General features: G+C 28.8%; 1 protein-coding gene across 4 annotated transcripts in view; it reads left to right on the top strand.

The window, feature by feature from the left end:
- LOC106789584 (trichohyalin) overlaps positions 1-12,833 on the top strand; it is a 75,498-nt gene that overhangs the window by 19,850 nt on the left and 42,815 nt on the right. For all 4 annotated transcript variants that reach the window (XM_014753924.1, XM_014753927.1, XM_014753925.1 and 1 more), the window contains exon 2: positions 8,843-8,992. In XM_014753924.1, coding sequence (XP_014609410.1) covers positions 8,843-8,992 — 150 coding nt within the window. The remainder of the gene's footprint in view (positions 1-8,842; positions 8,993-12,833) is intronic.

Raw genomic sequence — 12,833 nt, 5'->3', positions numbered from 1 at the left:
TAAATAATACATTCATTTAATATAAAAGAAATATTTATTGTGTATATTAAAATAAATTAGTATGACGTAAGTTAATGAAAAATCTTTTGATCGTCAAAAAAAAAAAGATGAAAAGTAAGAAAGAAAGAAAGAAAGAAAGAAAGAAAGAAAGAAAGAAGGAAGGGAAAAAAAATGAATAAAACGGGTCGATTGCCAGCACGTTTAATCTTTTTCTCTAAACTTCTATTTTTATTGGTCGCGACCGTCCTCAAGGGCGTCTCCGCGCGCTCCTTCAAATGATTTATTTTTATGTCCTGGCACACATACCCGATTTTCTCTTCAAAGGACGCTTTCGTACGAGTTATCGAGATAATTAAGAGACTTCGAGCTCGATTAAAATATCTAAAATATCTACATGTTCTTATATTTCAAAGATTTTTTCATTATTTTATTATTCTCTCTCTCTCTAGATATTAAAAAAAAAATAATTTTCTTTCTTTAAAATCAATAATAATATGAATATTCATACGATCTTACTTTTTTAATTCGTTTATTTTTAATATCAACGCGAGAACACAAAGTTTAATTTAATTAATTATAAAAGATAAACGAAGATACTTGAATCGAATTTAAACTTTTCTCTAGTTAGCTGGAAGGAATAAAAAGAAAATAGGAATGGCTTGCTTAATTGGGATAAGATCTAATTAACCTTTTATTATTCGCTAGTTTTTTTTTTTCAAGTTTTTAAACAAATTACAAAAGTTATGATATTGCTTAATACTAATATAATTATAGAAATAAAAAGTAACAATTATTATAAAATAAATTTACATTAGGAAAACAAAAAATATATGCATGCACATATATTTATATATAAATATGTTAGTTGATAGTAACATGATGTTATAGAAGGTTAACACATTCTAAATCATCGTTTGATTTAACCCAATGGAAATTGGTTGTTAAATCGTGTCTATCTATACCTGGGGAGAGATCTCGGCTGATCTTCGAATTTAACGTTTACCGAAAATAGGAAAAACTCTGAGTTCGCTTCGTTGCTTCCACCCGGGGGTAAAATCGATTCGAGTAAGGGTGGCTATGCTAGTGGTGATAGGCTAGGATTGGTGGTGGTGGTTGTGGTGGTAATAGTAATAAAAGTAGTAATGGTATAGTATTGGATGATTGCGCGTGTGCACCTTATTTTTTAGCTTTGTTTCAACCTATGAGAGAAGTCGCACAGAAAATATAGGTTTCATGATAACAAAATAAAATAAAACGAAATAAAATAAAATAAAATAAAATAAAAAAGCCATGTCACTCTTCGATAGGAGTTCGCATTTATGGAACAATTTTTTGCTATCGTTTTTTTTTTATTTGAATTTCAAGCGACGTCGAGAATTTTCCTTCAAAAAGATGAATTGTTTATAATGTAAAAAGAGAAAATAAATTAGCAGGAAACATAAATGTAAAAGAAAAAAACCATAAATTCAACTTCAAAGATTCGTAGGAGGAAAGAGACAAATTAAATAAGGACAAAACAATTATTGTCCTTTTGATCTTTCTTCTTTTCTTTTTGTTTTTTGTTTTTCCTGCTGTATATTTAATTTCCTTTACGTAGTTGAGTAGGAAACCGTGTCACGCGCCGTTGATTTATTATTTTTTTTCAAAAGAATAATTAAAGCTTAGCTGTGATGTGACGGTGATGTGGCGGCAGGTAAACGCGAGTAACCGACGAAACGCACGATAAGTGCCGTAAAGGAAAGTGGCCTCGAGTACCATCAGGACGAAAACGAGCTTTAAAGTTCCCACAGTGTGCTGAATTTCCGGAATATCTCGTTTTGGTATATGCCTCCGAGCTTTCTTATTAGACCCCGAGTTTTCTTATTGGTCCCCGAGTTTTCTTATTGCCCCCCAAGTTTTTTTATTGCCCTCCGAGTTTTTTTATTGGCCCCTGAACTTCCTGATTGGTCGTCTTGGAAACGTGCTGACGTTATCCCGCACCTTTACCCCTCTGCTTTTTGAAGTAAAAACTTCTTTAGTAACGTTGAGATTTGAAATGTGACGAAACGAAAAAGCGACTCTAAAAAGAGAACAAACATTTACATCTATAGGTCATCCATGAGAATTTAATAAAGCCACACCAAAAGTATCGCGAATTCTTAAAAAAGATTACGATAAAATTCTAATGATTCTAATGTGAATTTTACTTCGGATACAGCGCTCCCTTTGATTGAGTTCTTTACTACCAAATTAAATTAAAAAATGTGAAGCAGTCGCATTGAATCGGCAACAAAATTAAAAAATAGTAATTGACGCTTTATTTCAATAATATATTAATCAAATCCAAACCAAAGCATTTATTTCATACTTTAGTTACCATAAGCCACACGTGTCATTTGTTAAAATTGAAAACTTGGTTGAGTCAGTATAGTATGTAATAAAATGTAAACATTCGTTTCTCATTCTCTCGAAGTTTAATTTTTTAAAAGTTTTCACTTCAACCGCGTATGAATTGCACTATGTATTTTTTTCTCCTTCTTTTTTTTTGTGATACATTTACACCTTTTTTACCATTTTAAATTGCATCTTCTTCTTCTTCTCTTTTTTTTTCTCTTTTAGTAGTTTGTACCAATGACGAGGACGATGTCAAATGAAAAAAAAAAAAATCGAGCATTCTCTCTTTGACAATCTCCAAAACTTATTTTCAGATATCCTTAGAATTTAATTCGAAGAACGCACTGTGATTGTCTCGAGAAGCATTTTTCTTTTTTATTCCCTTTATTTTTCTCTTTTTTTTTCTCCGTAGAAACTTCGTCGGGATAGAAGTAAAAGAATGAAAGAAAGGAAATAAAAGGAAAAGAAGAAGGTAAAAGCAAGAGCTTTCGCGTGTCACGAGTGAACTTTACGAGTACCCAGAGAAAAGTTCGTTTTATTTTCGGGAAAAAAGAAAAAAGATAAAGGAAGCATCGTTTTACCAAAAAGATTTGTGATCTTTCGGTACGATGACTTTTAATAGAAATCTTATAGAAAAGTGAGAGAAAAAGATTGATTATTATACAAAGATCATTGTTTTATTAATTGATTATTTTTTTTTTAATTTACTCTTACAACGACAAATTTCGAATTAAAATGAAATTAAATAATCGATCGACTTTAATTCGAATTATGTTCAAAATTTGTTTAAGTTGAAATTCTTAAATAAAATAAGGTAAAATAAGATAAATGAATCGACTTCATTTGAGTTGTTTAACAAATTTATTTTAAATGAAATTCTAAAATAAAATAATATAAAATAAATTAATCGACTTCACATTCGAATTCTTAATTAATTTGTTTGAAATGAAATTATTAACTATAGTAGTAAGATCATATTTTTTGTTGAAATAAGTGTACTCAAATTCAACTTCTCCTATGATTTCATCTTGGTTTTTAATCATGCAGCTGATTAAACATCTCTCCTCTCTCTCTCTCTCTCTCTCTTTTTCTACTTCTTGTTATTGCAATCGATTAAACAATGCTTCGTTAAATCGAAACTTTAAATATTTCAAGAATTGTATCGGAACGATACGTAATTTTGGGTAAAACGCGTTTAAATTTCGAATCTCGAGTTCGTAAATGCATGCTGCACGCGTATATGCATACGTATATATACATATACATATATAGAGCGACAAATTTACGAGTAGGACGCGGTCGATGTAAATAATTAATTAGTTTTCATTATGCGAAACAACACCACGTTACGATTGTTCGATATGTCAGGTCATGTCAACCAGAAACATTCCATATATAATTCGCGTAACGTTCGAAGCATGATTCATCGATCCGTTCAGTCTGCTTTTTGAATGATACGTGAATACTACTTTTTTAAATATTGACATATATCGATTTCGTGTCGTTGTACGCCTGCATCGTAAGAATTCACTTTCATCATTTTTTCCCCTACCGCGTCAAAAGAAGTATAACTTCAAAAAAGAAAAAAAAAAGAAAAAAAAAGATAAAACATACATAACTTATGAAATAATATTTTATTATATTTTTTATTGGTTAGCAAAAAGTAAAATTAAAAAAGAAATACTAATAATAATAATAATAATATAACTTAAAAAAAAATAATATTGTTAAATTTTTCTCTTTCTTTCTTTCTTTTTTTATACTTGCAATTTAATATCCAAGTTGATGGAATTTGGTTAAAAGTGGATTAGATTCCTTTGGAATTGAATACGAGCGATCAGATTGCTTTGAAAAAAAAAAAAAAAAAAGGATTACTCCTTTCTCGACAAATGGAAGCCCGTGCACCAAGAACGATACGCATCTATCGGTTGACGTTGAATGCAACGATTTACGAGAGAATCGTGGAAGAAAGGTTTCCCTCTCTCTTTTCATTCTTTTTTGAAAACAGGAATAGATATCTTTCATTTTTGCATTTTGTTCGTACAATGGTATCACGTACCAATATAGCTACGATTCCTATTAGATCAGATGCAATATACAATTCGTATCATAGTAAATGATCTTTCCATTTCTTTCTTCAATACTTCTTCTTCCATCTTTGAACATTTTCTTTTGTGAATTTAATCAATTTGCACCTATCGATCTTAACAATGTTAAAATATTTGTTCTTTTTATAGAATTAAAGTTAAATATTTAACTTTATTTCTTAGTATTAGAATTAGGCTATTCCTTTTTAAAGTGAAAACTTTTTTAGAATCGTTATGATTTAAAACTCAATGAAACGCAATCGATGAAACGGAAATGAAGAGACGACATTAAAAAGAGATAAACATAAACAGTAGTAATCGAAAGTTACTGAATTGAAAATTTGGTTAAGTCTGTATAATATGTAATGTAGTATATGTAGTATAAAATTTAAACATTCGTTTTTTTCTTTCGAAGTTTAGTTTTCTAAAAGTTTCACTTCTTCCGCGTGTTAACTGCACGCATGTATTTTTTTCTTTCTTTCTTTTAATTTTTTTAAATTTTTTTTGTCTCTCTGTCTGTCTTTCTCTCTCTTTCTATTCCTTTATTTATCTTTTTCTTTTTCTTTGAACGTTCCAAGAAAACATTATTGACTTTTCTCATAACATATCATCGATCCTTCTCACAATCCTATTATTCTCGGTGTTAGGGCCGAGCATGCTCTCAATAATTTTTATACATACCAAAGACACGCTGCTGTCTCAGCATTTTCTCCGAAGTCGTAAAATTGAAGAATGAACCTATCTATGACCCTTTCTTCCCTCATTTGTAATTCTTACAAGAATATACAAAGTTACTATCTTTTTCTAAAAATTATATCATACTTTTTTAGATCGGTCAAAAATTTCTAAATATCTTATCATACGAAATATCTCAAATAAAATTAAAATATATTAAAAACATCAATTTGATCATGAGATATTATTCATTCGAATTTCATTAAATAAAATAAATTATATATTTTATAATATGATAATATAATGTATATATCAATTAATTTTATATAATTTTCGAGATCGATAAATATTTCAAAAAAATAAGAAAAAGAAAATATCTAAAATATGAATTAAAAATAATAATAAATTAATCCCAACAATATCGTAATAAAATTTATATTAATTAATTTCAATGATTTTAAATCAATAAAAACCTTTCAAGAATACTTTGAAAAATATTGAAATTAAAAATAAAAATGAAAGAAAAAGAAAATAACAAAATAACATGATTTACAATTCATCTACAATTGTTCAAATTTTTCATTTTAAATAATAAATTATTGTTAACGAGAGACGTTAGAAGAAAAGAAGATGTATGATAGATATATTTATTAATTAGTATAAAGATAGAATTGTGCGAAAAAAGGTGTAAGAAGGTAAAAGATAGGATGTACGCCTTCGTTAATAGGATGACGTCTTAAGAAAGGCTTCGTTTAAACTATAAACCTCCCAACTACTCTTTTCTCTTCTCTTTCGTCGCGTGATCTTCGATCGGCGTTCGACATCATGCTTGTTGTTGCTCGAAGAAACCGATACACAAACCGGTGTCCCCTTTTCTAGATCGAATTCCGTGCAAGGGTTAATCGCCTCTTCGTAATACACTCAGGTTCTACACGTTCTAACGATTCTGTTTTTATCTCTGTTTTTTACTTATTCCAAAAGACATCATCTATTCAATTATTCGACATTGCGATTTAACTTATCTTTTATTTTACTATTTATTTTCCATTATTAATATAATCGTATTAATGTTTTAAATCATTATTTTTTTTTATTATTAATGATTAATTTTTTTCTGCAAATAAATTAATCATTGTTTGAATATTATGACATATAAAAGTATATAAATATAACATAACATAAATCATAATATAATAATAATAATAATTCACATATCACTGATCAATCCACTTATAATGTATAAAAAAGTTGAAACACCATGAAGATGAAATAAAATTACAAATACGATATGAAAGATAATTAAATTAGATACTAACGTAGAAGAATACAAATGAGAAATGAATAAATTCTTCATTACCATTTATACTTATCTCAACCATTACTGGTTATCATTATTATCATCATCTTACAATTCAACTGAAAACTAAATCTACATATAAATGCATATAACTAATAGTGAAACCCATATATATATATATGTAAGACACGTTTTCGTTTACGAGTAAATGTGTCTCTCTAATATAGAACGGTGTCCTAAATGTTCGAAAGTAGGGTACTAGTAACAATGGGGAATTTGGGGATGGCTTGAAGCGCTCCCTAGGATGGTCCATTGCGATACAAGAGGGGTGTTGAGGGGTTCAACAGATAGTAGGATCGTTGAGAGGGGAAAGGAAAGGGGAGAGAAAGTGTTGGATCACTGAAGGAGGTGAGGAAAAGGGGAACGGAGAGTAGGATCAGTATGAGGGGGTGAAGAAAAGGGGGAGAGAGAGATGGATGAATACGATGGGGTCGGGGGTACAGAAGAGGGATGAGTGAGAGCTGCGGAATACTTTCGTTATGGGAGGAAATTACGTCACTGCTCCGGTGTAACTAGAACTCCCACCACAAGCATCCAACACCATCACCACCACCATTCGTGATGTTATACGGCATTGCTCGTTCCAGATAATCGGGTCAATCGGTACTATTGGTCGTTTCTCTTCTTTTTTTCTTTTTCCACCATCTCTTTATCTTTTTTTTATTATTTCCTCGTCGAACTATCGACCTCCGACGAGCTTGGATTATAATGTACGTAAGCTTTCGATGCTATATTCCGTGTGTAGGAGATAGATAGAGAATAAACAGCGAATCGGAATGATACCACTTCGACAATTATCTTATCTGCTGATCGAACGTATTTGATATATTTTTTATTTTTTATTTTATTGATCGATCGGTTTAGTTTATATTTGATTTTTATTATATAGGGTTTTGCGAAGGTAATCTTATTACAAAATTGGAATCTGACTTTTCTTTTTTAATTAGTTTTAATATTAGATAAGCCAAGAAGTTAGATTTAAAGAAATTTTTATAAGAGAATATTAATAATATTATACTTAGTATAATATATAATAATATTATTATATGGAATGGAGAGAGAGAGAGAGGGAGAAAGAATATTCTTAATGAAAAAAAAAATGATTAGAATGTTATTACAAATAAAATGTAAGATGTTTTTAATTAAGAAATACCACAAACGTTATTAAAATATAAATTATTAAACATTTTAACGTTACTTATTGACGAATTCACAATTGTATACATAAATACATTTTTTTAAATTGAAAAGTTTAATCTAAAATATAAAAAAATAATATTCATATGAGATAAGTTATATTATAATCCCAAGTGAGTTGAAAGAAATGGTGGATGGAGGAACGAAGAGAATCGATTTACAAACCGTCTCGTGTATTTTAAGGCTGTTCCTCTTTCTCTCTCTCTCTCTCTCTTGGTGACAGCTTTATCTACAACAGACAGTATATATATCATCTACACATCTAGATGTGTTTATATGATACTATGCTCATGTATATAAATATATACACATATATTTGAATATACGCACACACATAAGTACACACATATAGATATATATATATACGTGGCATTTGAATCGACATCGTTAGTAACGTCTAACAAGGTAGACTTCACGAATGATCCTCGCACAATCTTAGACGAACACCAAAAATACATATTACGTCGGATCTATTGTTTACTATAATCCCGTAATTAGTGGAAATGAGTAAAATAAATCTCGTATTCCATATCTTGTTTAAAAAAACCTACGACATTTACACAAAAGATATATATATATGTATCTATGTAAATAAAAAATAATTATTATTATCATCTTTTTTTATACATTATTTTAAAGCATTTATTTTTGTCGATTAGAAAGATATATGAATCTCGATTAAATAACTATTAATTATAATTTATGCAGTCCCGTGAAAAAAAAAAATTAAATAAAAATTATAAGATATAATCTTATATGTTATCTTAAATAATTTATTTGTTTTAAAGAATTAATTTATGGTATGTTATTATTAGACGAGATTATATTTTTTTTTTTTAGAAATTTCCTTGAAAAATTGATAATCGTTTAATTTCAAACTTACGTGACTCGCTTTAGATTATTATGGAACTGAAAACAAAGCATTTAAAGGTCAAATGGTGTCACGCGTGTGCATGTATAAAAATTTAGCTTATATTGTACAATATGGTAAAGGAAGTGTGACGATGATTCTCTATGTGTAAAAATAAATCGATCAAAAAGAAAAAAAAAGGAACATTTTTGTTGGTCGAGGCCACCTTTCTAAGAAAATATTTGATGCGTATAAAAATAATGAAATACCTTTCTAACATTGTTTTGTTCTTATTTATTACAGAAACAAGGCATAATAGTACGACAATTAGAAGAGGAACTTAGATTAAGGATGCGTAATCCGAACGTTGAGATGCAACAACAAATGGAAGTTTTGTTTAACGAAAATGAACATCTGACACGAGAAATTGCCATCCTTCGTGACACGATAAAGGTAAAGTTTGTAAATACGTAATCAAAATAATTACTATGTTAAATATCGATTCGTTCTTGTTAGATTTTTGAATATTCCATTTCATTAAACGAACAAAATTTTCATGATAATCGTCGTTACTTTATTCAAATTTCGATGCTTCGTTTTAATATGCAAGAGATATAGTCGTTTAATTATCAACGGTAACAGCTGCATTATACGATTAAAAATAACCATGATATGTATTGGAAGATTTATCGAGAGAATTATTACTTTACATGACTCGAATTTATTTAAGTACTCAATTACTATATAGTACATTCGCGTATACAATTTTACAGTAAATTTTAAGGTATGCGTGAATAAATTTTAAAATTGTTATAATGTGTATATAAGCACTTTTTAAAAATTTATTAAAAGTATAAATCACAATTCTCTTTTTTTTTTTTATCGTGAATTGATACAGTTATACTTAAATGTATATTTTTACTTGCTACAAGGTACAATATATGAAAATGTATACTCTCATAAGATAAAAAATACTGATGACCTTTAAAAAGTCAATAATAAATGACCTTACAAGAAAATTTAAAATCAAAGTATGTCTTAAACATTTTTCATATCATTAAAAATAAATAAAATAATTAGGTAGGACACCCTGTATATGTTATAACGTGTTATCTCTATTTGACTTTTTTTGTCATTGAAAGTACAATAGATAATAGTCCGAATTGGACCATGCCAAGATTGGAATCTCTTTGAGATGAATGCCGGCTCTTGGTTGAGATCATTAAAATCTCGAATAATAGGGATGAAGTATGAGAGGGCGAGTACATAAGTTCGAATCAAATGAAAAAGGATGGATGAGAAAGGAGAAAAGGGGTTAACGCTAATATTGCATTCATTGCATGCTTACCCTTAACCGCAGCCTATTCAAATCTATTTGAATACTATTTCATTTGTAATTGATTAATTTTTGTATGTTAAATATGAACCTTTTATATACAATTAATTTTTAATATTAGTTCTTCACAATTCATTCTATAAAGAGAAAACAAAAAAATTTAATAGATAGATTATCAATAAATTAGATCGACGAATTGAAATATTAAACACATCCTACCATCTCTATTTCAAATAATTTATTAATTAAATTATTAAAAAAACGTATTATAAATATAAATTTAATTATAATAAATAATACCACAAATTCATATGAAACTAATTAAATATTTCTAATTTGACCTAATTTTTGGAATCATTTCTCGAATCTTGTATTGCAAAATTGATTAAACGACCGGAATAAAAGATTTGGATCATCGGATGAGAAATAAATGGAATCGAATGATTTCTAAGAAGAAAATTTCTTCGTACGATTGAGACTATAACTATGTGGATGGCACCCGTTTATCGACTATTCGAGGAAGAAGAAGAAGTAAAGAGAGAGAAGGAATGAGTCTCGCATGTGTACGAAAATAGACGAAGAGGTTTAGGTCTTGTTCGAGGTAAACGACCGATTGTTCTGCCAGGTTGTTAGTCGAGTCTACTTCCGGAAATCTTGGCAACGTGTAAATATTACCAACTTGGCGATTATTCAGTTAGTCGAATATACCCGCCAAAAACAATTTCATTAGATGTTCAAAAATATAATAATTCTACGTCCAATTCAATGGGAACATTTTTTTTTTGTTTATTCGAATGCGGAAGAAAATTCGATGTCGCGATACGGCGCATCTTTCGGCTGATGTTAAAATAGAATAGAAAATAAATTCAGCCAGTTTTGTTGAGTGTTTGGGTGACTTCAGGGGTTCGGGGGAGATTGAAGGGATAGAGAGGGTAAGAGGAAGAACACGAAAGGTGTTTGCCAAAGTACAAGCAATTAGTCGGTGAATGGCGGACCAACCAACCACTTGATGAAGATACTTGTTGCTACGTATCAATTTCAAAGCCATCGTGTTTTACTCGATGTCAGATATTTTTTTTCTTTCTTACATTATTACTTTTTAATTGTTTTCTTAATTAGAGAGAGTTGATTTTAGTCATATTTGATAAAATTTTGACTTGTATTTGAATAAGAATTGTAGCTTCTCTCGTATCTTTGTGATCGACAATATTTTGATAATGTTTACTGTATAGGTTTGATCTATAAAGTATCTAGATGGTTTTAATAATTCATTTTTAAGATCATTTTTTCTTTATATTATAAAACTCTAAAGAATTTTAAAATTTTTATTCTATACTTAAATATTATTAATTTTGTATTAAATTATGACCAAAAAAATCTGTTTTATTTAATTTATATTTTATATTTAAAATGTATATACGTTTAAGTTTTTAAAATGAATAGGAAAAAAGATAAGTTATTAGAGAAAAATGGGAAGTAGTTTTAAAAGGAGAATAGAAACAAAAAAATTACATTCATAATAACTCTCAAAGGAAGAGAAAAAAAATAACAGAAAGAACTCGAGTTGAACAATGTCGTACAATTATGGCCAACTTGTAAATCAAGAATGCACCTGACTGCTTCTACTTACCACGAAGTCGATTCTACGCGGCTTGACTTCGTAACAAGCATTATTGAGACTTATCGATCGATCAAACTGTGAATGTATTCGAAATGTATTCGATGTTATGAAGTAAACGCTCCAAAAGAGTCTGAAAACGAAACGATTTTATTAGTCGATGTGGAACACAATTGATGGCCACTCTCATTTCCTTTTAATTTGCTCTCTTCTATTTAAATAAGAAAAAATACTACTATCTATTCGAAGCAATCTTTTTTTAGATATTTAGTCAATATTTATTAAAAAATACGCGGGTGGATCAATACTACTTTATATAATTAATTCAAAAATTATTGGTACTTTTTAATTAGAATATTTTTCAATATAATAAGTTAACATAGTATTATTTATTAAAATATGTGGTTAATATTTATATTAAAATGGGAGTGGTCCAATGTTACATTACTTGATTAATATAAAAATTGTCGATACTTTAATTAGAATATTTCTAAATATTGCATAATAATTTGTTAGTATTTTAAATAAAATATCACTTGTCGATATTAAATTAATTAATAAATGCAGAGAGAAGCTGTCAATACTTTACTCACAATATTCTTAAATATAACATATAAATTTGTCAAATGTTACTAAAATAGATAAACAGTATTTATAAAAAATAATAAGATATATTTCACATAAATATGCAACCATAATACAATTCTACTTTTACCCAGCTTCTATCAAGAATACTATATAACAAATAATTATTATTTTACAAAATATTAATCAAAAAAATTCACATATAAGAATACTATGAACTGATTACAAAATAGAAGTTATTTCTGATATATACGAGTAGGTCATAATAGAATGAAACATTTAATGAAAGTTAGGAGTTTCGTTAAAATAGTTGAGTAAAAGTTTTTATGATAGATCTATAGATATACCTACTTAAGAAATAATTCATTGTTAGTTCGGTACAATTCGAAACATTCGTTCGGATGGATTACCTCAGACTTCATCCAGGAAATCGTCGCAGACAGGTCAAACATACAATACTATGGAAAGCAAGCAACTGGTCGCCTTTGGCCATTCGCCAGTTTATGCAGTTGCTTTCTCATTGCTTTCTCACCTAACTGGCTCCCATCTCTTCTACTTCATTATAAAATCTAACGATTGTTGGCTTGTGGTCCATCGACCATTCGCATCGTCCCCATTTTAGAAATTCTATTTGTCTCTATCTGTCATTAATTTTTAAGAAATAAAAACGTTCACGCGTAAAGCATCAGTTCCATTAGAATTTTCAATTTGGTATGCAAAAATATAATTATTTTTAACGTACTCGTCAATATTTT

The sequence above is a fragment of the Polistes canadensis genome, unplaced genomic scaffold, assembly GCF_001313835.1.
Source record: "Polistes canadensis isolate GaletaPanama2010 unplaced genomic scaffold, ASM131383v1 scaffold_192, whole genome shotgun sequence".
In the NCBI taxonomy this organism is placed as follows: Eukaryota; Metazoa; Arthropoda; class Insecta; order Hymenoptera; family Vespidae; genus Polistes; species Polistes canadensis.
The sequence above is the reverse complement of the archived record's forward strand: the minus strand, read 5'-3'. Positions and strand labels throughout refer to the sequence as shown.